The 22,041-nt window shown below is 63.1% G+C and overlaps 3 protein-coding genes across 3 annotated transcripts; 2 read left to right on the top strand and 1 right to left on the bottom strand.

Moving 5' to 3' along the window:
* Positions 1-990: 990 nt before the first annotated feature.
* On the bottom strand, positions 991-5,585 carry CRYBB1 (crystallin beta B1). Its single transcript, XM_049807025.1, has 6 exons — positions 5,513-5,585; positions 4,678-4,837; positions 3,647-3,765; positions 1,745-1,877; positions 1,470-1,612; positions 991-1,188 (listed from the first exon to the last, which is right to left on the bottom strand). The coding sequence occupies exons 2-6, from the start codon at positions 4,816-4,818 to the stop codon at positions 1,008-1,010; spliced, it is 717 nt and encodes a 238-aa protein (XP_049662982.1). The 5' UTR covers positions 4,819-4,837; positions 5,513-5,585; the 3' UTR covers positions 991-1,007.
* A 4,358-nt stretch (positions 5,586-9,943) lies between these two features.
* CRYBA4 (crystallin beta A4) lies at positions 9,944-11,188 on the top strand. Its single transcript, XM_049805780.1, has 5 exons — positions 9,944-9,982; positions 10,098-10,216; positions 10,441-10,582; positions 10,726-10,868; positions 11,041-11,188. Exons 1-5 carry the CDS (start codon positions 9,944-9,946, stop codon positions 11,186-11,188), a joined length of 591 nt encoding a protein of 196 aa, XP_049661737.1.
* Positions 11,189-11,493: 305 nt separating this feature from the next.
* Positions 11,494-21,754, top strand: LOC126041351 (uncharacterized). Its single transcript, XM_049806890.1, has 5 exons — positions 11,494-12,048; positions 13,343-13,506; positions 14,054-14,083; positions 16,662-16,742; positions 17,011-21,754. The coding sequence occupies exons 1-5, from the start codon at positions 11,494-11,496 to the stop codon at positions 17,372-17,374; spliced, it is 1,194 nt and encodes a 397-aa protein (XP_049662847.1). The 3' UTR covers positions 17,375-21,754.
* Positions 21,755-22,041: the final 287 nt, after the last annotated feature.

The raw sequence follows: 22,041 nt of genomic DNA, 5'->3' as shown, positions 1-22,041 counted from the left end.
GGTGCGGGGGCGAGGAGCGGGGGGGGGGGAAGGGGTCACGCGTGTGCCCGCACCGCGTCGGGGCGGGGGGTACGTGTGTCTGCGTGTGCCCGGGACACGCTTGCGCTCCACGGGCAAGCCGGTGCCGGGACACGGCCGTGGCCGCGCAGCCGTGCCCCCTCCCGGGGCGGGGGTCCTCCGGGGCGGGGCCGCCCGCGCCAGCAGCAGTCACCCCCGGGCCCCAGCAACCCCTGGGGTACCGCTGGACCGGCAGCACTGCGATCACTGCGGTCGGCTCATTAATTAGCACAACGGGAGCACCGGGAAATGCTACCGAAGGTGCCAGCCGTGGGGGGACAGGGGGTGGGAAAGGGGGGAAGCGCCTGGGGGGGGATGGGACAGCGGCCGAGGGGAAAAAAACCTCCTTGAAAGTGAATTGGTCTTTGATTGACTGCAATTACTGCTGTTAATTATTTACCGCTCAGGTGAATACGCGGCTGCGTGCCGCTCACGGACTCGCCTCTTGGCTTGGGTACCCACGGCCTGGCCCCGTGAGCTCCCGCCCCTCAGGCACGGAGGGAGCCGGGAGCCCCCCGTGGTCCGGCCGCTCCCGGGGTGCCCTGAGCTCCCCCCCGACTCCACGCGGGCTGGAGGACCCTCCTGCCACCCCCTTTCCCATGCACGCTCCTGCTCTCACTGGGGTCTTCCTTCTCCCCGCTGCAGCCCTAGTGTGTGGGGGGGTGGGGTGTCCCCCAGGAAAATCACCCTCCACCACGTCCCACCCGGCTTCCAACACGAGACTCGAGCAGGACAGAAAAGCAGAGCCGATGCCGCGCATCCCACGGCCGCGCTCAGTGCACCACGGACTCCGGAGCAGCTCTAGTCTTCTGGTTTTTTTTAATTTGCCTCACAAGGTAGAGTACATCCAGGGAATGTGCAATGTACAAGGAAAGTGCTGAGCAGGCGAGCGCGAGGGGAGGCGGGGGTGCCCCACGGGGCCCGGGACTCGTAGCTAGCAGGCGGCACGCTCAGTCGGAGGGCGCGTCGGGGGTGACGAAGGTGCCCTTCTGGTCCCACTGCATGTCCCGGATGCGGCGGATGGACTGGATCTGGGGCTGGAAGGCAGACCACTCGTTCCAGTGTCGGAAGTCTCCGGTCTCAAAGAGGTACTGGTAGCCTCTGTAGCCAGGGTACTGGTACCCGACCCAGCTGCAGGGAAAGCAAACAGAGGGCACCTGAGCGGGGTCAGCCACTACAAGCAGCAGTGACATGGCCGGCACGCTCTTGGGAAGCCGGCGGAGCCCCCCTGCCTCCCGTGTGCTGGGTCCGATCCCCTGGGAGATGGGCTGCACCACCGAAAACAGCCGTGTGGTGCTTTCTGGCTGCCCGAGAGCCCCGTGTGGGTGCTCAGGATTGGCGGGCAGCGAGCTGGGGCACAGGGGAGGACAGGGAGCCTGGCAGGAGGCAGCTGCCGCCACGGCCCGGCTTACGTTCCACTGGGCACCTGCACGCTGCCCACGCGGTCGCAGAAGCCATAAGCCCAGAGGCTGGGCACGTCATCCTCCTGGATTTCCATCTTGTTGCCCTTGAAGTCAGCAGACTCATACAGGGAGATTTTGTGGTCCTCAGCCTCCTGGGGAAGACAGAGGGAAGGCGCTGGGTTGTGCGGCCAAAGCCCTGGAGCTTGCTGCAGCGAGGCATCGAGTGGCACGGATCCGGCTCTGGCCGGACCCACCTGGGTGCTTTCTGCTTCTGGACCACTCACCATTTTGATGGGACGCATGGACATGAAGCAGTCGCTCCGGTAGCTGCTAGACCAGGTGTCCCAGCGAGGGTACTCGCCCTTCTCCAGGATGAACATCTCCCCACGCATGTTGGCCTGCTCGTAGGCCACCCAGCTGGGGAGAAGGGGTAGGACAAGACAGCGGGTCAGATGCCAGCCAGCAGCTCCTCTCCCGCTCAGCCAGCCTGTGGGGCATGGGGGCCAGGCTCCCAGCACCCAAAAAGGCTGTGTGTGTCAGGAGTGGCCCCACCATCCTGCTTCCAACTTTCTCCCAGCCCAGGTGCTATGGCATGTGCAGAGCCGGCAGCTAAAGAGCTGGCAGGCTCTCGCCTGAGTGCCCGCTGGTACATGCGTCCAAGGCTGGCAGCAGACACCAGCGTGCTCATGGTGCTCCTCTTCCTCAGCCTGGGGACCAGCAGGGCCCCGAGGCAGCTGGTGAGCCCTGCACGCTGCGCACCAGAGACTCGTCCTTGCGTTATCTCAGGACTTTGTTTTACTTCTTGCACCACCGAGCCCGGGCCAGGCCTTCCCAGGCTGTCTAATGCTGGCATGCTTGCATGCTTCACTGCACCAGCTTCAGCCAGCTCTGGCATTCATCCCATTACCAGGGGGCGGGCGCCCAGGGCTTACTCAACTGCAGTGTCACCTCTTTAGCAATGCCATGAGGTCCTGCTGTGCTGAGAATGTCACAGGCTTAGGGCTCCAAAAACCCTCGGCACCAGAACAGCCCTGCATTTGCTGCTTCCCATTTCCCTGCAAAACAGAGCTATTTCTGCAGATGCCAACAGGTATTTTCCTAATGGCAGGAGATGTGTTCAAGAACCACAGGCGGTGCAACCTTACACTGACTTCTAAGGCTCAGCTTGGTTGGTTTTGCTTTTGTCTGTCCCTAAGTGGGCACTGAGTCTCAGCGGTGACTCTAAAGAAGACTGTGAGGGTTGAGGACCCCAATGGCACCAAAGTATTCTGTTCTCCAAGTTTCACCCTGTCTGTATCTCGTGCAGCTTCCCAGGACTTGCACCTGAGCTCCTTCAGGGCTGCTGTCCCCCTTTCATTTCAAGAAGAGTTGGATATTCTGGGTTCCTAATGTAAAAGTTGTCATCGGTGCCACATGGTGTCATTCGAGGTGACCACAGGTCACCTCAAGGCTGCCGTCAGGGCAAGCTGTGTCCTGTGCATCCTCCCCACAGCACTGCCAGCCCCCCCCCCCCCCCCCCCCCCCCAGTTGGCCTGCAGCCGCCAGGCTGCCTTCCCAGGCACGGCATTTCCAGCCAGGCATGGCTGCAGTGAGATGCTCTTTCAACATGAAGATCATCCGTCTGTTCAGCTATCTAGTTTGGCGATCATTTTTGTCCCTGCCTGTGCCGACTGTTCCCATGGCTTTCGGACCTTCCCAGCCCCTTTATCACTGCTCAGCTGCATGGGTGCAGGCAGGCATGGGGGGCTGCCTGCCTGCCCTCCCCTGCCTGTTCCAGCCTTGTCTCTGCAGCAGCCCTGGCCTGGGTGGCCACCAGCCTGGTCCAAGGCACCCGCCTTTTTTCACCTTGGCTTCTCTAAAATCTACAGGTCTCTTGCATTTCATTAACAGCGTCAGCAGATCTGATGGACACCTTTCCTTGGCCTTTGGCTTTGCCTCTAGTGCCCTTTGCTTTACAAATGCCCCTGGCATCCTTCCCACCTGCCCAGGCTGTCCTGCCCTCCTCGAAGGAGACCTGAGCTCCCCAGCTCTGCTCCTGGCACTGGCCCTCCTCTGCTCTCTGCCCACGCTGCAGGGAAATGCCCCTGCATGTCATGCTGCACCCAGGGCTGCTCCCCAGGACCGTGTTCCCACCTCCCCAGGGCATCCCAAGGGACACAGTCCCCTCTGTGGCTGGGGTCACTTACGGTCCAGAGGTGACGATGACACTGCGCACCCGGTCGAAGCCACGGTCCCCCAGGTTCAGGCACTCAGTGGTGAACTCCATCTGCCTGCCCTGGAAGTTCTCCTGCTCGAAGACGATGATCTGGGGGCAGGGGGAAAGGGTCGGACAGGGACAGGCACGCTCGGCGAGGGTAGGGCGGTGGTGCATGTCCCTGCATGGACCCTGCATGCACAAGCCCACAGCCCCACATGTCCCCCTCGGCTCTCCAAGGCTTCCTACAGCTTTTCAGGTCTGGTGCCCAGGCAAGCAGAGCTGGGCTCTGCGCATGAGCAGCCCTGTCCCAACACAGCCCGGACACAGGAAGGTCCTCTCCTGACAGCCTTCCCTGCTCCAAGACAGCCTCATCCTACCCCCAGTTTTACTGCTGCAAAGCCACATCTCTCTGTGCCCGTGCCCACATCAGGTCCCAACTGGGCTGGGAAGGAGCTGCTTTTCCAGGAGCTGCATCCATGCTGTGGCCTTCAGTGCCTGCCACGTGCCAATGTGTTGCCGGAGATGTCACATTGCTCACCCCTTGTCCACAGCCTCCCTGCAGCACTTCGGTGGCACGCTGCCCCAGTGTCGCCACAGCGTTTCAGTGCCAGCTCTGTCACTCGCAGCCTCCTCCATCCCCCTGCAGCACTGCAGGACCTCTGCATGCAGAGGGTGACCAGAGGGAGCAGGTGGCAGCACCCAACCCTGATGCCATGATGCAGGGGAGAGCATTTCCAAAGCCTGTGGTCCCCAACAAGCCGTCCCAGCCAAGCTGGCACCCAGAGCATTCCTCCTGCAGCAGCCCCACAAGCAGCTACTGGAATCCTGCACCTGGAGAGCTGCTGCCCAGGAGACACACAGTGGGGAGGGACGGCATTGTCCACGCTCTGGTCCTGCTCTCGAAGGAGGATACTTCCCCTGGGCTGCCTGCGCTCTCCTCCTGCTGACTGCCCCAGAGATGCTGCCACCGTCCCTCACCCCCGGACCGCGTCCCTGTGTGCGGGCAGCAGCGAGGCTTACCCTGAAGGCTTCTGTGGAGGGCTCCTCGCCCTTGCTGTTCGCCACAGGAGCAGGGTCGAGGGATGGAGTTGGCGCTGGGGCTGCCTTCTCCTTCTCCTCCGCAGCCTGGCCAGGAGCAGCGGGTTTTGTGGTCTCAGACATCGTGGTGTTGGGCTCAAGTCTGGGACAGGGCACCAGGCAGAGATGCCAGCAGCAGGTTAGAGGGCATGCATGGCTGTGGGTACCCACCACTTACCCTGGCCCTCACCCTGCCCTGGGGACAGTCGCATTGGGATGGAGGGCTCAGCAATGGGGTGCGTGGCTGGGGCCAGGAGAGGAGCTGCCAGGAGGTTCTCCAGGCAGGCACAGGCAGCTGGGTCCTGCCTTCACTAGAAGGACCACAGGAGGTCCTGGGTGCCCACAATCTCCTTCTGTCATCAGGAGCACCCTGCGCATGGTCCCACCTCTGCAGGGGTGCCCAAAGCAGTCCCAAACACTGGTGCCCAGCCGCTCCATGCTCTCCCTGCTTGGGCTGGGGTCTGACGCTGCACCAGGTGCTGGGGCCATCCCGCACGGGGTGTGCCTGAGAGCCCGGCTGGGCACTGGGGCGGCGTGTGAGGGGGTAGGAAGGGGACAGCCCAGTTTGCATGAAGCCCTCCGGTGGGTACCCTGCCCGTGGCCCCACGGGTGAGTGTCACCAGCGGCTGCCGGGGGAGCAGAGGGCAGCGGGATACTGAGCAGCGGGGTGCTCCCAGACGTGGTGGCCACAGCGGTGGTCACAGCTGAGACCCTGCATTTCCCTCTCCCCCCCTCGGGTCCGGCTGCAGCCCGGTGCCCGGGGACTTTGTCCTCTTACCTGGGCAGCTGCTGCTTCTTGTTGGAGTGAGCGGGCTTGTGTTTCGGGGCGCAGCGAAGCCCCCACTTTATAGCCTGGCAAGGGCAGACCCCCGGGCGGGCGCACAAAGGAACTGCCAGCTCATCAGTGTCTGCGCGGCCGCCCAGTCATCACATCCTGCAAAGCGCTGGGCGAGCTGGAAGCCTCTCCCCGGCCCCGTGCCCAGCTGCTGAACCCAGCACTTTCCTTTGTGCCCGCGGCACAACAGAAGACCTGACCGTGCCACTTTGCAGCGTGCGGCGGCACCCACTGCCCCGCGTGCGGCCGCCCCGACAGGGCATATATAGCCCTCGCGTGGCCTGGCCGGCACCGGCACGCTGCCCTCCCCTGCCCACTGCCCCTGGCACCGGACCTGCACGGGCATCCAGCTCCAGTGCGCTGCAGCCGGGGAGGATGCACCAGCCCCATGCCCCGCGGCTGCATGGTGCCCAGCCCTGTGGCTGCACTGTGCTCATTTCTCCCCTCTAAACACTAAATCTCTTGCTTTAAATGTCACTCCATACTGGCAAACACCTGAGTGTGCTGCCCTGAAGATGCAGGATGCAAGACTTATGTGTTTTGAAATGATTCAGGGTTGGGGTTTTTTTTCTAAATGAGGTATAATTGAAGCCGATACTTTCCAAACCATCTCAATCCCTGAAAATGGTGCCCTCCTTTGAGGGTGTCCCTGCTCACCGCATCCACTGGCATGGATGTTAGGTAGTTTTTAGCACATTTAACCTGTGCTGTGCTCATTCTATACCAGCCCTAGTTTTGCCATCACCACACTGCATGGTACCAAATCCCACATGGGGTTTTGGTGCATCAGTGCTGTCTCTGACCGACGGCAGGTGGAGGGGGCCGTGGGGTGGCTGGCCAGGGACACGCTGGGCACCGGTCCCTGCGGCAGCTCAGCCTGAGGTGCCACATCTCCTGCACCCCACAGCTATTCTCCGCACCAGGAGGAACCTTGGGGGGGATCTTCCCCTGACTCCCACCGAGCCCCCGATCAGCTGCCCCCCTGTTTGCCTGCTGTGATCCTGTTCATCGTGTAAATACCAGCACGCTTGTTTTCTCGCAGTCCTTTCCGATACCCCCAGCATCCAGCACCAGCACTTCTGGGCTGGCTCTTCATCACTGGCAGCAGTAAATCACCCAAGGCCACGTGTTCAGAAAGCTCAGAGCCCTCGGTTTTGCCATCACCTTTTGTTCCTCTCAAGTGTGAAGTGTCAACCAGCAGTGGTGGGATCCAGCTGCACCCTCTTGGCTATTGCCCCAAATCCCAAACAGAAAGCATTTATGGATCCCTTCTTCTTTTCCCGTGGTTTTGTGGCAGGCTCTGCCATGCCCGCAGGCATGGCCGAATGCAGGTGCTGCTGCTCCGTTTCCCCTGGGCACTCCCTGCAGTCTGGTCTCTCACCTTGACACTGGGCAGTTTTTTATGATTCACGGCTTTCAATTTGCATTCATTTTCGTGTTTGTTAGACAGATTTCTATTTTAAGCTGCATTCTCTTCCTCTCGGAGCCAGGGTGTGTGTGTGTGTGTGTTTAACCACCCTGCCTCGCCTGTGGCTCCTGGACGTTAATCAGCAGGTCTCACCCACCCCAAAGGTTCTGCTGCGCTGCTCCTGGCTCCACTTCCCCTCCCAGCTCCCAGTACCTTTGGACTTGGGCATTGGAGAATTGTGCTTGGAGGGACCAAGCTCTGCTCCTGACACCTGCTCTGCGCTGCTTTGGCTGTTACTCTGAGGACTTGGCAGCCCAGATGTGGTGTGCCCAGATGTGGTGAGATGGTGCTGTGGAAGGGCTGACAGCAGGGATCTGCCCTCGGTGGTCCCTCAGCCCCCGGACACAAAATCTCTGCCATCCCCAGTGAGCATCCCTGCCACTGGCTGCAGGCGCTTTGGAAAGCCCCGTGCTGCACCATCCATCCCGTCCCGCATCGGCCCCTCGCTGCACTGTCCTGCCCCGGCATGGAGGGGCATGTGGGATGCACAGCTCAAACACAGGAAAGAGTTGCCCAAGCCTCACCCCCGGTGCAGTTGACCCAGCTCGGCCCCAGCAGGCACAGACACAGGCGCATGCCCAACGCAAGGGGTTTGTTCTGCCCTGGTGAGTCCTGCTGCATGCGGAGCTCCCGCTGCTGCATCCTCTACCCGGTGCTGAGCGGCACCGTGAGTGCACCCAGCCACAGCCCAGGCTCCACAGGACCACGTCCCAGCACCAGAGCATGTCACAGAGAGCAAGCCAGCTGCAGTCACTGCACTGGTGGCTGGCAGCAAGCAGAGGTTAGGTCAAGCCACAGCGAGAGGCTGAGGGCAGCTTGTGCCAAAGGCACATTTTCTGGGGGCTGCAGGTGTCGGGGACAGCCAGCGCAGCCCCGCTGTGGCCAAGAGCAGCTGGCTGCATGCGAACCCCCGCCGGCTGCAGTGCTCACCTGCTCTGCCTTGCCTGTGGTGTCTGGGGCTGCCAGGGCTGCAGCTGCATGAAGGAGGATGCTCCAGCTCAGCCACCTGGCAGTTCCCTGGAAATGCTGTCCGGAAACACAGCATTACCTAGGAACACAGGTTTTGCCACCCCGCTCTACAGCCTCCTTTTGCTGCTGCCCCACTGCTCTTCCCTCTGACAGGCAAACTGTGTGGGTGCCTCTGCAAGGTGCTCAACCCTCGGAGCCCTGCACAAGCCCAGCATGACCCCGGGACGATTTGGGGGGGGGGGGGGGGGGGTGTCACCATGAGCAAAGCTTGAAGGTGTTTAGGTACCCAAAATGCAGATGCAGCGGGCTCTTTCCAGGTCCCTGTGCACAGAGGCAGGAGGCTGCTGCAGGACTCCCTAAGTCTTGATCTGCATCTTTAGTCCCTCTGACGTCTTTGCACACCTGCCCCTTGCTTTCCTGTGCCCCCACTCCCCACTTGTTATCATGCTCCATGGTTGCTGTGGGCTCAACCTGCAAAAGAGCTGCCCCAGCTTTCAGGGAGAGCTGCTCTGCCCTAGCAGGGAGAGCAAGCACTGCCACAAATGGAGATGCATCTTTTCTCCTACTTCCCAGAAATGTAGGTGAGAAAACCTCCCCGCACCCCCAGCGGAGGTACAGGGCAGGAGGAGCATTGCCAGAACTTGGGGGGGCACGGTCCCAGCCCAGTCCCATGCTGGTGCAGGGCACATGGCAGAAGTGCCGGCAGACACCTGGGGTGATGTCCCAGCTCCGGAGCTGTGGGGCTGGGGCTCAAAGCCTGTGCCCGGTGGGCCAGGGGAGCGGGAGCCACGGCGTCCCGGCTCATCAGCTTCTCTGCAGCGTCGCCTTTGTTCTGCCCGGTCCCTCCTCCCCGCCATGTGCTGAGTTAGGGGTTTCAGTAATGCTCTCCTGGGCTCTGTCTCTATCTGGAGGCTATAAAAACCCAGCCGGAGGGCTGCTGAACATGTCACCTCCCCAGGCACCAGCGCCTCACCCCAGGTAAGCACGGGAGTCTGGTGGCAGCTGCTCCTGCCCTGCATGGCTGGGCCCTGTGAGCAGAGCTGCCACTGGGACGTGTGGAGGATCCGAGGCCGCTGGCATGGCATGGCTGGGGGCTGCGGGGTTCTGCAGCCGGGGCGTGAGATGAGGGCAGCCGCTGGGGATGAGCTGCGGCACCGCTCTGCCGCCACCCACCTCGTCACGGTGGGGACGGTGGTAGGGGGATCAGGGGACATCGCTGGCCATGGCAGTGGGGCAGGGTGCTGCTCTCAGCGTGGGCATGCGGCCACCTCTGCAGTGCTCCTGGCTCAGCGCTGCCCTGTCTGCAGCCCCAGGCGCTGGCCCTGCCTGCGCGTGGCGAGCACGCCTGCAGACCTGCACAGGGCTGCCTGCGCCAGGGTTGCCTGCACAGGGGCTTTGGCGCAGGGATCTGCCTGCAGGAGAAGTCGTCTCCCTGGGCGAGGGCAGCCATGGGCAGCCCCATGCACGGGCAGGCAGCGTGCTCACCCCGCTGTGGTGCTGTGCCGTGCCGCGAGGACGGCTGCCAGGGCCACGGCTGCCCTGCCAAACACCTGGGCCTGCCGAGCCCCGGCCCATGCTCTGCGCCTGCTCCAGCATGGAGCAACCCCATCGCTGCCTCCCACGTCACCAGCAAAGGGACTTGCACAAGGTCCCGAGGGCAGTTTCATCTGGGCAGAGGCTGGAGCAAGCCCCGCTGAGCAGAGCAGAGCAGGTAGCTGCAGGCTCCTGCCTCCATCTGCCTGCATTGCCCATGCAACGCATGCCCTGAAGCCTGGTCCCGGGACGTGGCAGTCCCAGGGAAGGGCCAAGCCCCCAGCGCTGGGCTGGTGGGTCTGGCCAGGCTGCAGTGGCGAGGCCAGGCTCACAGGGGCTAGCGATGCACCAGCCCTGGGGTGGGCTTTAACGGTTCCATTCCTCTGTGCCCCAGCAGAGCCACCATGACCCACCGCTGCAGGAGATCCTCCGGCCTCTGGAAGGTACGGGAGCCTGGGGAGGACCGGTGACGCAGCCTGAGCCCCGTGAATGCCCCCGCATGGGGCTGCAGTGTCTGCTCGGGGCCTCTGCACCCCTGACTCCCTCCATCTTCCCCAGATTGTGGTATGGGATGAGGCTTTCTTCCAGGGCAAGAAGCACGAGTTCACTGCCGACTGCTACAGCACCCCGGAGCATGGCTTCAGCACCGTCCGCTCCTGCAAGATTGAGAGCGGGGCGTGAGTGGGGGTCACAGGGGGCTGCCACCCCACGGTGCTGTGGGACCCCACAGATGGAGGGGGGTTGGAGGATGGAGGTCTCCAGTGCTTTTTGCCACCCGAGCCACGGGGCTGCCTCCTCCAGGGAATGGCCTCGTCCCCATGGGGCACAGCGGGCTCTGCCCTGGCTGTGAGTGGGGTGGTGGATGCTGCGGGGGTTTCACCCCCCGTCCCACCCCCGGCAGGTGGGCAGGCTTCGAGCACTGCGGCTTCCAGGGGCAGCAGTTTGTGCTGGAGCGTGGCGAGTACCCATGCTGGGAGGCGTGGAGCGGCAGCAATGCCTACCACGTGGAGAGGATGTGCTCCTTCCGCCCCATCGCCTGTGCTGTGAGTGCCCCCACCCTGGCTCCCCGCTGTGGGACTGGCCCCCAGAGCCCACCGCCGGGCTGGTCCCTGGAGCCCACCGCTGGCCGTCGGCCGAAGGACCGGGCAGGGCAGCCATGCTGATGTTGTGCCCCTCTTGGTGGCAGGACCACGGGCGCAGCAGGCTGATGCTCTTCGAGCAGGAGAACTTCCAGGGCAGGCGGGGGGAGCTCAGCGACGACTGCCCCTCGCTGCCCGCCCTGGGCTGGGGCAGCAGCGCCGTGGGCTCCTTCCTTGTCCGCTCCGGCGCGTGAGTACCCTGGGGGCTTGCACCCTGCCAGGACCCAGCGCCGGGGGCACGCACCAGAGCTGAGGATGCTCTGGCAGCTGCCGGCACCCTGCCTGCTGCCCAGCGCCTGCAGCACAGGGTGCTTCATGGTGCTGCCAGCCCTGAGCTGCCGCCGCTCTCTGCTCTATCGCAGGTGGGTCTGCTCGCAGTACCCGGGGTACCGGGGCTTCCAGTACCTCCTGGAGAGCGACAGCCACGCGGGCGAGTACAAGCACGTGCGGGAGTGGGGCTCCCACGCACAGACGGGCCAGGTCCAGTCCATCCGCAGGGTCCAGCAGTGACCGCCAGTGCTGGAGCCACCATGCCGCCGGCCGCGCACCCTGGGCACTGTCTCTCCCGTGGGGTGGTGGGGGCAAAGCTCAATAAAGGCTCAGTTGTCCAAGGCGGCACACTGGCAGTTGGGGAGGGGGTGCCATGGGGCTGTGTGGCCAGGAGCGATGCCATGCCTGGCACGGGGGCTCTGCTGGGGCAAGGATAGGGTGGGGGCGAACAACCGTCCTTTTCTGCCCCTGCAGCCAGCACAGGCATCCACATGTCCCCGTCACAGGCAGGCGAAGCCCCTGCTCGGCTCACATACGGACCTGCAATGTGGTGCGATGGCCTGCCCTCAGCCCCGCTGCCAGCCCCCCGAGGAGCTGCGGGGGCCAAGGGCCAGAGCACAGTGGTCAGGCCCAGCGCAGGGGTGAGGAGCTGGGCACTGAGCCAGCAGGAGCAGCAGTGCAGCCCTTGCACAGCGCTGTGCATCCTGCCAGCGAGGACTGTGTCTGTCCTGTCCCTGCGCCAGCCCAGCTGCTGGCTCAGGGGCTTTGCAGCAACCACACATCCCTGCCGCCCCGCAGACTCCATCCACTCTGCCAGCACCTGCCAGGGACTGCGCTGCAGCTCCAGCAAGGCTGAGGAGGACACAGTGCAGCCATTGCTGAGCCTCAGCCTTGCTCGGGAGCTGGAAGGAGCTGCAGGATCCAGCAAGCTGCAGCTGCACGCTGTGCACCCGTCCCCACACCCGTTCACCCATCTCTGCACTCATGCACACGCCTGTACCCACACAGACACCCCTGCACCCACGCCGGCTCACAGGACCTGCCAGCCTCGCAGCACCTCCCATGCCCAGAGCAGAGCTGGCAGCCCAGGGCAGAGGCAGGCAAGTCCCTCTGCCCGCAGCGGTGCAGAGGACCAGGCCAAGCCTTCTGCTGGCCCTGGAGCAGCGAGGTGACACCGCGGGCCTGCAGCTCCACGTTTGCCCCAGCAGTGCAGTGGGAACAGGCAGGGCCTGCTCCTGCCTGCCTGGCCCTGGGCTGTGGCTGCAGGACACCTGGGGCAGAGAGAAGCTGTCGGCGGGCTGCTGATAAACCATCTTCCTCAGCTCATGAGAAAGCGGCCGTTAGCTGAAGCTGAAAATGTAACAGGGAAAGACTGGTCTGGAAAGATTTCTCATTTCAGAAGAGCTCTGGAGAAAAGGTTTGACGTGATGAAAATGTCCCATCCCTGACATTTGCAGCAGCAGGACCACCATCAGAGACAGTGCTCTCCAGGAAGGGATTCTCTCCTCAGGAAATCATAATTAAAAATGCAGAATAGAAGTAGAAACAAAAAGTTTTGGGATGGGCTGAGTGAAACCCTCCTGCTGCCCCAGGGCAAACCCGTCTGGGGCCACCTAGTCAGCGAGACCTGGAGGAGCAGAACTTCCCGGCCCCTCCATGGCCGCATCTGGCAGGGACCCCCGTCCTGGCCAGCCCACCCTGCCCCTGTCCAGCCCCAGAACCCCGGGGGGACACAGGGGGCCAGGAGTGGGGCCAGCACACAGCCAGGCATGGCGGGCAGCTGGCATTGGGACCAGTGGGCTCCCCGGGGACCCATCCAGGACCTGGAGAACAATGCAAGAGCCCAGCAGCTGCAAAACGCTGCAGAGGGCCCCCCCGGCAGCCCGCCGGCCCCCGGGCTGGGGGTCTGCCCTGCTGGGCATGGCCGGGCAGGGCGGCAGTGCTCCCGGTCCCCCCATGCGCTGGCACAGCGGCCATGGACGTGTCCCTCCCAGGCTGAGCTGGTCTTTCTGCCGTCCCACCCAGCACGGCCAGATCCTGTGCACCATGTCCCCAAGCGGTTTGCCCACAAATGCAGCCTGCCCAGCATCCCCTGCCCCTTGTCCCCAACCCCGCATCCCCTGTGCCACCCCATGGGTACGGGGTGCCCATGCCACCCCAAATGGCTGTGGGGAGCCCGTGCCACCATGGTGTCCTGGCAGGGAGGTGGGGACGGGGATGGTGGCCTTGGCGGTGGGGGCTGCAGAGGGGTGGGTGTCCCCGGGGGCTGCCGCAGCAGGGTGCGGTGAGGGGCGGCGGGCAGGCGGGATGCGGGGAAGGGGGGAGGGAAGGTGACTCGGCCGCGTTTCCAGCATTAAAATTTAATGGCAGTTGCAGCATCCTCCTGAGCCGTAGGTAGGGCCGGGCGGGCCCGGCGGGGGCTGCGGGGAGGAGGAGTTTGCATGGCAATATCTTGCTCAGGGATGCTCTCTGGAAAGCTCCAGCACAAAGAAGCTGCACGGCGGCCAGGAGCGTGCGGAGCCCGGCGGTCCCCGAGCCCACCCTCCCCTGGAAAGCAGGTAAAGCTGCCCTTAACGTTTCTCTCTGCTATTTCCCGGCTGGGAATGTGGCTCCTCTCCGGGCGCTGGTGGGGTCTGGGGGCGCAGGGGCGCCAGGAGGAGCCCCCCCCGCCTCGGGGCCTGAGGGACAGCCAGGAGCGGGCAGAGATGCCGCCCCGGGACACGGCGGGTCCTGCGGGCATCGCTCCCGGGAGGCTGCAGGGCCGGCCGCTCGGTCTCCAAAAAAATAATGCCCTCCCGACCCCCCAATATATTCTTATTCCCCCGCTATAAATAATTCCCACGCGAACCCATGCGCGATGGCAGGAGCCACCAACTCCTCCCAAGGGGTTCCAGGCCGGGGGCGGCCTGGGCCCCCCTGTCTTTGTTAGGGGCAGGAGCAGCAGCGCACCCGCAGCGTGCTCCCGGCCACACACCCGGCCTGGCGGGCAATGCCCGGTCTGGCCAGTGGCACCTGGGCAGCCTGGCTGCCGCTGGGCACGGTCTGCAGCCCCTGTACCAAAATTAATATTAACTGATGCACCACTTGTTTGTATTTTTTTTTCAGAAACCTCATCAAGAATAGGGCTCAAGACAGGTAAATGGATTCTTGCCTGATTTTCAATGCTCCTGGAAGGCAATGTAGCCAAAATGCTGGTATACTTCTTTGTCTTGAAACCACCATTTTCTCGTAAACCTGGTGATTTTAGGTAGGGGATTAGAGGAGAGGCTGGGCACCCCTCCAGCGCGCTTCAGCACAGCCCTTCCCCTGCAAAGAGTTAAACTGACAGATGCTACTCGGGTTCCTTTTGGGGAGCCATTTTCTCTCCCTCATTGTCTCACTGCCTGTTTTGTGTGCGAGTACATCCTGCCCCGGGGAGCCAGGAGGAGCCCAGAAATCATCAGCTTTTCAGTCGTTCCTGGGCTTGCAGGGAGACTTTCTCCTCCCACCTTCTCCCAGGGCTGCCCAGGCTGCCCAGCCCTGAGAGCTGCAGACAAAAGGGAGGCAGCGCCGGCACTGCTGCGGCAGCACCAGAGCCTGGGCTCTGCCGGAGCCCGGGCTCTGCCGAGTGGCAGTGAGGGATGGGCAGCGCTGGCAGGGCCGGGGCAGGGGCGCATGGGCCCCCCTGCTGGGAACCGGGGGGTCGGGGGTGCCCAGATGCTGCATCTCAGAGATTGCATCTCTGGGCATGGGCAGCAGAGCAGCCAGCACTGTGCCTGTGGTGCTGCAGGAGCACACGGGCATCTTGCGGCGATGGTGTGCCTGCTGTGCGCGGGCAGCTCGCCTGCTGCCTCACCTCCCTGCTCCTGCCTGCAGCGGAGATTGTGCTCCCCTCCATCTTCCTCCTCACTCGAGGGAGTTTTTAGCCCCTGTTTAACTCGGGTGCTCCTGGGTGGTCAGCCCTGGGGGCACCATACATGCCACCAACCCTGTGTGGCAGGGGCAGCTCGAGCTCACGGCTGGCAATTGCCGCTCGCCATGCACAAGATGAGTGTTCGGTTAAGTGCTGCCTGCACAAAATTGTTTTTCTCCCCGCTGCCTCCTGGGATGTGCGTCATCGCTGGGTGAGAGAGGCCATCCAGCAGCGGTCACCCCATGCAGGCACGTCCCCCCTTGCCCCACAACAGGCACCTCCTGCTCGGATCCAGGCAGGGAATCCATTTGCCAGATGCTCGATGGCATCTATGGTGCCTGACGCTGCCCACCCCCCCTGCCGAGCCTGAGCCCAGCCCCATGGCAGCTGGTTTGCAAATGCTGCCTGGACGTGCTGTCTCCGTGGGAGGGACTGTCCTGCAGGCAGCGCCTGCAACATGGGGTGACAATGAACCACAGGAAGCAATATAGCGGCTCCGCAGCTGAACTGCAGAGTCATCACGGCCCAGCTCCCCCGGGACCTGCTGCCATTGTGGCTTTTCCACACGGGCAGGGCAGGAGGAGGGCAGGCAGCGCAGGCTGGCTGCGGACACAGGCTAGCTGCTGGCGCCGGCTGCGTGCACCCACATCCCTGCGGATGTGGAGCAGCACCCACCATGGCACGGCTGTGACCGCTGGCTGCTCCGCTACAGCCAGCACCTGTGGCAAATGCAGGATCCAAGTGACACAGTTTAACTGCAGGGCAGTGGCAGAGGCAGTGGCAGAAGCAGAGGCAGTGGCAGAAGCGGCAGTGGCAGTGGCAGGCAGTCCTTGACCCTGGTGCAGGGAGTTGCAGCAGCAGACAGGGACGGACAGTTTGGGGCATTGCCACCATTTCTGGTGTGGTCCTTCCCGGTGCCCGCCATGCCTGGTGGTGGGTCTGGCTCCCCCCTAGGCTCTGCAAGGGGACAGGCACAGTGGGGAGAGGTGGCATTTCCTTGGGTAGTGGGTGACCCTGAGCAAGCGGTGGGCAGCCAAGCAGGGAGCAGGCCTCCACGTAGGGAGCAACAGCAAGTTCCCACGGGGACCACGGGCTGGAGTTCTCCGCCTCTGCCCTGCCTGCCTCTGCCCCTCTGCTGCCTGCAGCAGAGCCCAGCACCAGCCGCCTGCAAACTGCAGGAGCTGCTGTGAGCATCCAGGCACCAAGGGGCAGCGCTGGCTTTGGGGCGGCACCTGCAGGGCAGGGGACTCACCCGCTGCAGGAGGCAGCTGGGCATTGCCATGCTGCCCTAAGGCAGTGCCAGAACAGAGGTGTTAGTTTGCCTGAGCTGGGAAGACACCTGGGCTGGTCCCCTCTCCCCGGGGCAGCCCAGCATGCAGGAGGGGAAAGCTGTGCGGGGCAGGGTCAGCCACTGGCACGGCATGTCTACCTGCAGAGCTCTTACATCCCTATCCCACAGGATCTGGCCCCTTCCTTTGCCCCCAGCTTTGGGCAGTGCCCAGCCACCCTGCGGGGACCAGGAGCAGTGCCAGCAGCGGTGCGGTCCCAAGCAGAGGCTGCTGCCTCGGGGCTTTAAACCTGCAGGGATGGGGAGCCGCAGGTTCCAGGGCAGGGGAGCAGAGGGAGGCTCTGCCTGCATTCCTGCCTGCCCTGCCCTGCCCGGCCCTCCTGCCAGGCTCCCAGTAGCACGATGCATCCCCCACCAGCTCAGCTCAGCTTGGCTCTGCCTGGGGACGATGGCGCCGCATTGCTCTCCCTTGCTGCGTTGGTTGCTTTCTTTTGCAGCTGCTAATGACTGACCTGAGGTCTGTTCACACACAGTCCCCTGCGTGGCCTCCGCGGCGGAGCAGCCAGACAGGACGGGGGGACATTGCACAGGACTCGCGTAGCTGGTGACCACAGGTAGGACCCCCAAGGGGACATGGACAGTGCCAGCCCCGTGCTGGCTCCACCCCTCGTGACCCAGGAGGGCTCTGGGCAGCCAGGAGCCAGCCTTCCTCCCTGGGATCCCATCTCCTCACGGGCTGTCCCCGGGCTCTGGCTGGGTCCATGGGGTCACACTATCCCCAGGGTCACCTGCATCAGAGGATGTGTCCCCGACGCATGCCCAGCAGTGGGGAGGGGGCGGCTGCCGCGCTGCCTGGGGTCTCACAGCATCTCTGCTTCCCAGTGCCACCAGCCCCAGGGGCACAGCCCCAGCTCCCGCCCATCCAGACCGGCTGTGCCCGGAGGGGAGCCGGTGCTCAGGGAGCTGCCATCGCCGCCCATGCACGGATGCCAGAGCCGGGCCAGCCCCAGCAGAGCAACCCAGTGCCAGCTGCCATGGGCCGGAGCCACAAGCCCAGCCACCCCCAGGGGACACGGCTGAAGAGACGGCGGTGGTGACGTCTGAGGACACGGGTCTGCGTGTGCATGCGGTTTTCCTGCAAGGTGCTGGGGTCCCCTTCCCTCCTGCCACTCCATCCCAGCCAGACCCAGCACATGGGTCTCCCCGTGTGCCCTCCCCAGCAATGGGAAGGGCATGGGCAGGATGAAACCTGTTCCCTTCACTGAATGCAATGTAGGAGGAGAGAGAAGGGGAAGGGGAAAAGGAAAGGAAAGGGGAAGGGGATGGGAGTGGAGCTGTGCCAGCTCTTCAAGGAGACATGATAGCCAGAGCCCAAAGGGACCCTGGTTGTCCCCACTGATCCTACCTGTCCCTCTGCCCATCAGCAAAGTCCCAGTGCTTTCTGGTCTGAAAGTGCCCTGCACCCAGCAGGACCCTGCCTCTACTCTGCTTTGAGAAAATGCCTGGTTTGTGGAGCAGCCTGGAGCATGGGAAGGGACACGGGCAGCGCATCCTCCTCCCGAGGCACCTGTGGCATGGCCCCCATGGGGCCGTGCAGGGCCAACGGTGGCTCCATAAGCGGGTGCGACCATCGTCCCGCTGCCTGCCCCAGCAAGCGTCCCCTGAGCAGGCGGGAGGGCTGGGCGTGCAGTGGGGTGGGTGCTGAGGGCAGACACAGCACATGGCAGGCTTGTGGCAGGCGTTACAGCCCCTTGAAGTTCAAAACGGAGAAGCATCCTTATGGAGACCAGAGGGACCCAGTGCTGCAGGAGGAGGTGACCCAGAGGAACACAGGGCAGTGGGTGCCCTGGGTGCCCCTTCCCAGCCTTATTTCTCAGGGCATGGTTCAGAGCTGCTGCTCCTGCCGCCCCTTGGCAATCATCACTCCTCAGCTGCCCACTCCTGCAGGCAGCCCTGCGGAGAGGCAGTTTCTGATGGGGAGGGGATAAGCTATTGGGCACCTTTCCTTTGCCCCTGTTGTGGTTTTCCCTGCTGGACCTCCTCCCCCCTCCACAGGCAGTGGGAGCTTGGTGGAGACGCAGAGCAGCTGCCGCTGTCTCCGCAAAAGCCCTGCTCTTGCAGAGCTGCCCATAGCCTTGCCCCAGGCACCGCCAGCGAAGCTTTCGCCCCTTCCCTCTCTCTGCTTCTTCCAGCCCCTTTAGCATCCTTAACCCGGAGCCTTGCAATGCCATGTCACAGTCTGGCACTGCTGGGATTCTCTCTTCCCTGCAGCCCATCTCTCATCTTCACCGGTACCAGGGCTGGGAAACATGTGTTGCGTGGGGGCACACACTGCTTGGGGTGTTTTGTACCTCACCAGCGCGGGTGATAGGGGCAGATCCCTGCAAAGCATTTAATTCAGAAAGCAGGTTACATTACACAGGCTAAACCATCCACTAACATCTTCCCAAATTCAATCCAGTGGCAAAGCCCAAAAGTGCCTCCTGCTCTCCTGAGCCAGAGCCCCGCTGCTTCTGCAAGAACCAAGCAGACCAATCCCCAGGAAAGCGCTCCTCCGCCGGCTAGCCGGGGGGGGGGGCTAATGGGGACCGGCTCTGCATGCTGCCGCTGTGCTCCAATATTAACCTACTAACCCACCGGAACCCCTGCCACCCCCTCGGCGAGGGGTGCCGAGGGCTGCCGAAGCCCCTGGTGAATGGACTAACCCACTAACCGGCTCCAGCGCATGCCCTACTAACCGGCCTTGTCTCGCCTCCCACTAACCGCCGAGAGCCAGCGCTGTCTTTAAAGGGGAACGGAAAAGCTGGGTAAGTACGTTTGTAAGTGGCGGGTGTTGCTGCGTCGGTGACAGGCTGCATAGGCAGGGCCGGGCAGCCCAAGCCCCTGCAGCGGGCAGGAGAAGTGGCCGGGAGCCCCTGCCCCGCGCAGGCAGCCCTCGCCGGCACGAGGAGAGGGTTTCTCCCCGCACGCTGTGCCCGGGTCTGCCTGTGGAGTCTGTTGCTGACTAGGAGCCTAAAACGGTTTTATCAGCAGAAGCTTTTCAGTTCCTTTTTAAGCCAGTAGATCTCTGTTACTAACACATTCCTGAACTGAATTAAACAAACTAACCATTGCTGCTTTTCTCTTCATTTCTCTTCCAGTATGTATGTCCTCTAAGTCAGACCGATTGTGCCATGCTTCTGTTACTAACTGCCTGTACTAATCGTACCTGACTTGTTTCTCTATTGCTACTAACAAATACTCTTTGCACTTTAACTCTCGGATGCTATTCGCCATGACAAATGAACAGTGGCCTCCTTCGGGACTCTTGGTTGTTAACCTGCAGCAGCCCCATTTTCAGTGCTGCTGAGCATCTTTCTCTCCCATTCAGTGTGATGGAAAGGAAGATGCTCAGGCTGGGGGGGCTTTGAAAATTTCCCTATTGGCCTTCACTTTTCCAAGAAATCTCATGTGGCTAAACGAGGAAAAGAGGCTGAGTGGAAACAGGACAATGCAGAAACTGTTAATAACAATCGGTAATGGCCGCAAAGGTCCAGAAAAACCAGTCTGCAGAGAGATTCAGCCAAAAAGCGATGCTATTGCCATGAGCCCCACTGGAGTCCAGTCTCAGGGCTATTCTGGGGCCTCAGTTCACCCGTCATGGGGAATGGTCTCGTGCTGCTCCCTGCATCAGCACGTGGGCGCCGGGCAGCTTCAGGGCTCTCCCGGGCTCCTCTCTTCACTCCCTTTGTCTCTCCACAGTTTATCTTGTGACCCTGATGCATGTGGAAGCCGTTGCCGGCAGCGTGGTCCTGACTAACTGCACGGCGCCGAGGGCTGCGTGTAACCGCTGGGTTGGTACTTGCAGGGTCCCCCCCCCTGGCCACGAGCCGAACGGGCAGGAGCGAGCAGCGGGCATGGAGGGTGGCTCTGCTGCCAGCTGCCTGGCAGAGCCAGGGCACTGTCAGTCTGTGATGGGGCCACAGCCTGTGCTTTGCTTTCTGTCCATCTGTCAGTCAGACAAACGTCCCCAGCCTCTACAGGGATTCTGCTGGGGTTAAGGCTCCGGCATCTGGCCCATCTGTATGGATTTGGCACGCAAGCTAGTGATCTGTGGTAAGACACTGTCAGCAGTAGGTGCTGGCTGTACCGGCAGCAGTGCTGTGATGACCAGGGGGGCAGAAAGAAGCCCTGCGCACCAGGAGAGGACGGTGACCCTGTGCTGCTGGCCGGGACAGGGCTGGTTCATGAGGACATCCCAGACCGTGGCTGCTGGGGGGACACAGCAGTGGGGCAGCTACCTCAACCAAGGGTCAGGGCAGCTCTGTCCAGGGGGTGTACAGATCCAGAGAACATCCAGCTCTGGCTGCTCTCTCTTGGCTTTGGCTTGTGTTCACTAAGCCCTTGGCGAGGACCTCCCCCGATAACTCAATGTCGCTGGCCGGCTTCAGTGTCGCACGACAGCTGCTCTCCTGCCTGCTGTTGGAAGGCAACGCTGGAGCAGGGTTCCCTGGGTGGCAAGGTTCATCCCGCAATGCTACCCTCCTTCCTTTGGCATCCCCTCTCTGCACTGACCACAGCCTGGTCCTTCAGCTGGGGGGTCTTGCTGGGATCTCAAGCTGATGGGGCTCCCCTCCCCATCCAGCTCCATGGCTGCCCGACCTCCACCTTAACCCACTAACCACAAGCCTCCCTTTCCTCTGCACAGCTGGGGGATTTTTGGGCTGATGTTCCTATGTTTGATTGAAAGGTCAGGCAGGGTGCTGCTGCGGGCTGGGGACAGAGGGTGGAGCAGAGGCATGAGGAGAGGAACAGGGGCAGGAGGGCAAGCTGGGGTCTGGCAGGTTCAGGGCTCCTGCACAGGTCAGGAGCAACATGAGCATTGAGGTGGGGTTGTCAGAGCCCACGCATTGCGAGGGACTGCCCTCCCTACCCCCACAGATACCCCTTTCAGCTCCAGAGCAGCTTTCCAGCCAGCCCCATGCCCAGGGGGACCTTCCCAGGACCTGCCCCCCTGCAGAATGACCACTCCTGAACAGAGAGGGGCTGGGGGGTGGGGGTGAGAGAGTCCTCACCAAGCCAGGTTGCTCCTTTACTCTGCCCCAGCACCTCAGGGCTCCCTGCCCCAGCTCCCCATTTCCCTCGGCTAGGAGAGGAGTCAGTCAGTCTGTCTGTCCCCCTTTGCTGGTGCAGCCCGAGCTGTCTGAAGAGGGGAGGTGGCAGCGTAAACGGGGCACGATGTGCAGATTCCCCCTTTACCAGTTGCAGCGATGGCAGGTGTGGGGCCAGGTCACGCCAGCAGCGATGTGGGCAGAGATCCGGGGATGGCGCCTAGCCCTGGGGTGCACCGACCTGCCCAGGGCACGCCAGCCCGAGCTGGCCATGGCTGCCCCTGCTCTGCTGGGACCCTGGTGCCACCTCACACCCAGCGTGGTGGGAGCGGGCACGGCCGCGGTGGGGCTGGGTGCCGGAGCGGGGCTGAGCGCTGGCACGGGGCGAGGATGCTCTGGGGTAGGGGGGTCCTGGGGATGCCTCAGTGGTGCAAGTGGGAGTCCCGGGGGTCCCCACGGCCCCGAGGATGTCCCTACTGCCTGTAATGTCTGCTGTGAACATGGCAAGTGTGCAAACAGCCTGCAGTCTGGTGTCTTTGTGGGGTGTGGGGTGCTGGGGGAGCGGGCTGAGGATGGTCTGGGGGTGCCCCAGCTCCCATGTGCACCATACCATGGGGCACAGTGTGGGGTGCGTAGGAGCCGGGCCAGGCTGTTCTCCCCGCGGCCATCTCGGCATCCCGCTGAGCAGCCAGGGCCACCCGACGGGGTGTCGGGGCAGGAGAGGGACAGAACTGCCACGGTCCCTGGGTGCCAGGCGCGGGGGGGGGGGGGGGGGGGGAAGGGGCTTCGTCCCGCGGCAGCCGCGGCAGGGAGGGCGCAGGAG

This window comes from Accipiter gentilis, chromosome 7 (genome assembly GCF_929443795.1).
Source record: "Accipiter gentilis chromosome 7, bAccGen1.1, whole genome shotgun sequence".
Taxonomy (NCBI): Eukaryota; Metazoa; Chordata; class Aves; order Accipitriformes; family Accipitridae; genus Astur; species Astur gentilis.
The sequence above is the reverse complement of the archived record's forward strand: the minus strand, read 5'-3'. Positions and strand labels throughout refer to the sequence as shown.